The 2,074-nt window shown below is 61.7% G+C and overlaps 1 protein-coding gene across 1 annotated transcript; it reads right to left on the bottom strand.

Moving 5' to 3' along the window:
* Window positions 1-366: 366 nt before the first annotated feature.
* Window positions 367-1,671, bottom strand: LOC104468066 (putative nuclease HARBI1). The gene has a single exon (XM_010082071.1). It carries the CDS (start codon window positions 1,669-1,671, stop codon window positions 433-435), a length of 1,239 nt encoding a protein of 412 aa, XP_010080373.1. The 3' UTR covers window positions 367-432.
* Window positions 1,672-2,074: the final 403 nt, after the last annotated feature.

The raw sequence follows: 2,074 nt of genomic DNA, 5'->3' as shown, positions 1-2,074 counted from the left end.
AAGCCTCCTGGTTTCAGCCTGATGGAGAGGCCCTGGGGACAGAGGCATGCTCCCAGGAAAGGGAGACCCCGGCAGCCCTCTTCCCTCACCCAGCCCCGATCCCTGCTTTACTCACACAGCACACAACACACCACCAGACCACTCAAATCCTGGAAGGGAGCAAGGGCACAAAATACATTCCACTGCCTGAAACCACCACGGCAAAACCAGCAAGAGCATGATGCAGCCACCCCCGTCCCCACCCCAGCCTTCTGCACTCCCCCAGCAGCCTTCAGCAGAGGTGAGAGGGTGCAGTGCTTTGCTTAACAGCCCGGTACTGCTGGGCCAATGTTTGCCAGAGTCCATGGGAAGTCTGTGAGCAAGGATGCACAGGGCTGCTTCTCTCTCCCCGGCCTCGTCAACCCTCCCCGCAGCTCTCAAAGTACTGGCACATCAGCTCGCGCACTTGCTCGGCCCGGCTGTCCTCCATGGCGGCCGGCGCAGGGCGGCAAGGGCTGGGGGGCGTCGGGGTTTGGCCCCCCCGGGCGCCCGGCCCCCCCCCAGCCACTCCTCGTTGAAGGGGTTGTCATGGGCTTCGCAGACGTTGTGCAGGATACAGCAGGCAAGGACAAGGGTGGGCAGCAGCTCGAGGCTGCAGTCGTCACACTTCAGGAGGATCTGCCAGCGTGCCTTCAGGCGCAGGAAGGCGTTCTCGATCACGCTGTGTGCCCGCTTCAGGCGGTAGTTGAACTGCAGCTGCCGCCGGGTGAGCTTCTCGTCCTCCTGGTAGGGCTTGAGGATCCAGTCTTGCAAGGGGTAGGTCGCATCGCCCAGCAGCACGTACTTCTGCGCCTTCCCCATGAAGTGTTTGGGAGGGTTGGGGCACAGCCGGCCCTCCTTGGCCAGCACCCAGAGGCTGGAGGTCTCAAGGACCGCGCTGTTCTCCATGCTGCCAGGGAAGGCGGTGGAGACGTCCCAGAACTGGCCCAGCCCATCCACAGTGGCCTGCGTGAGGATGGAGTGCCAGCCCTGGCCGTTGCAGTAGTCGGCGCTGAGGCGCAGGGGCGGGTGGATGGGAATGTGAAGGCTGTCCAGGGCGCCGATGCAGTGCGGGAAGCCCCAGCGGGTGCAGAAGATGCGTGCCATGTTCTCCAGCTCCTTCTCGTTGGGCACCCGGAGGTAGAGGGGCTTGAGCAGCAAGACGACGGCGTAGCTCACCTCCCGGATGCACGCCTGCACTGTGGAGGGCCCCACACCGAAGAGCGGGCTGAGAGTCTGGTACTCCACGTTGGTGGCCAAGTGCCACAGGGCCACGGCCACCCTCTTCTCCAGGGGCAGGGTGGGGTGGAAGTGGGCGCTGTGCGGAGCCAGCCCAGGCCGCAGCTGGTTGCAGATGTAGAAGAAGGTCTCCTTGGACATCCGAAACTTCTCCAGCCAGTCCCGGGGCCCAAACTCCTTCAGGACCACCCGTTCCCACCAGTCCGCGTTCCTGATGCCGGGCCAGGCACGGGGGTAGAAGTAGCAGCTGGATCTCCTCCGGCGAGCGATGAGGAGCTGCAGCACAGCGGGGAGATGAGAGGGGCGTGAGACAGCGCTTCCCCGGCCCCCACCCTGCGCTTCACTGGGACCCCCCTTCTGAACACCATCCAGCTCAAGCAAGTTGCTGAAGGCAGGGAGGTCATCCAGTGCCATGCGGCTGGTGGTCCTGACCAAACTACCACCAGGTCAAATTTTCCTGCTGCTGGGAAACCCCATTGCAAACCCACCAGGCAATAGTTGTGACCCTGGGCAAGATGCCCAGAAGAGGAGCCTTCTGGAAAAGTCCCCTTTCAGGGCAGCCACTTACTCTGGGGTTTTATTTTTTAACAAGTATCACTTGCTTTCCTGCCGCTGGGTGAACTGTGGGCTCAGACATGATTCGGATGGGGGAGTGAGCACCTGCACTCCCAGCCCCTCCACGAGAATTGCTTTTCTGTTATTAAATTCTAAAAAAATCTTTAGCTGAAAAGAGGCTTTTTCTACCTTCCTCAGCAACTGCCCACGGATGTGGGCTCCCTGTCGTCCCCCTCAACAGCTTGTCCTCGCTGCCACATGT

This window comes from Pterocles gutturalis, unplaced genomic scaffold, assembly GCF_000699245.1.
Source record: "Pterocles gutturalis isolate BGI_N339 unplaced genomic scaffold, ASM69924v1 scaffold13194, whole genome shotgun sequence".
Lineage (NCBI taxonomy): Eukaryota > Metazoa > Chordata > Aves > Pterocliformes > Pteroclidae > Pterocles > Pterocles gutturalis.
This window is presented reverse-complemented; position numbering and strand designations above follow the sequence as displayed.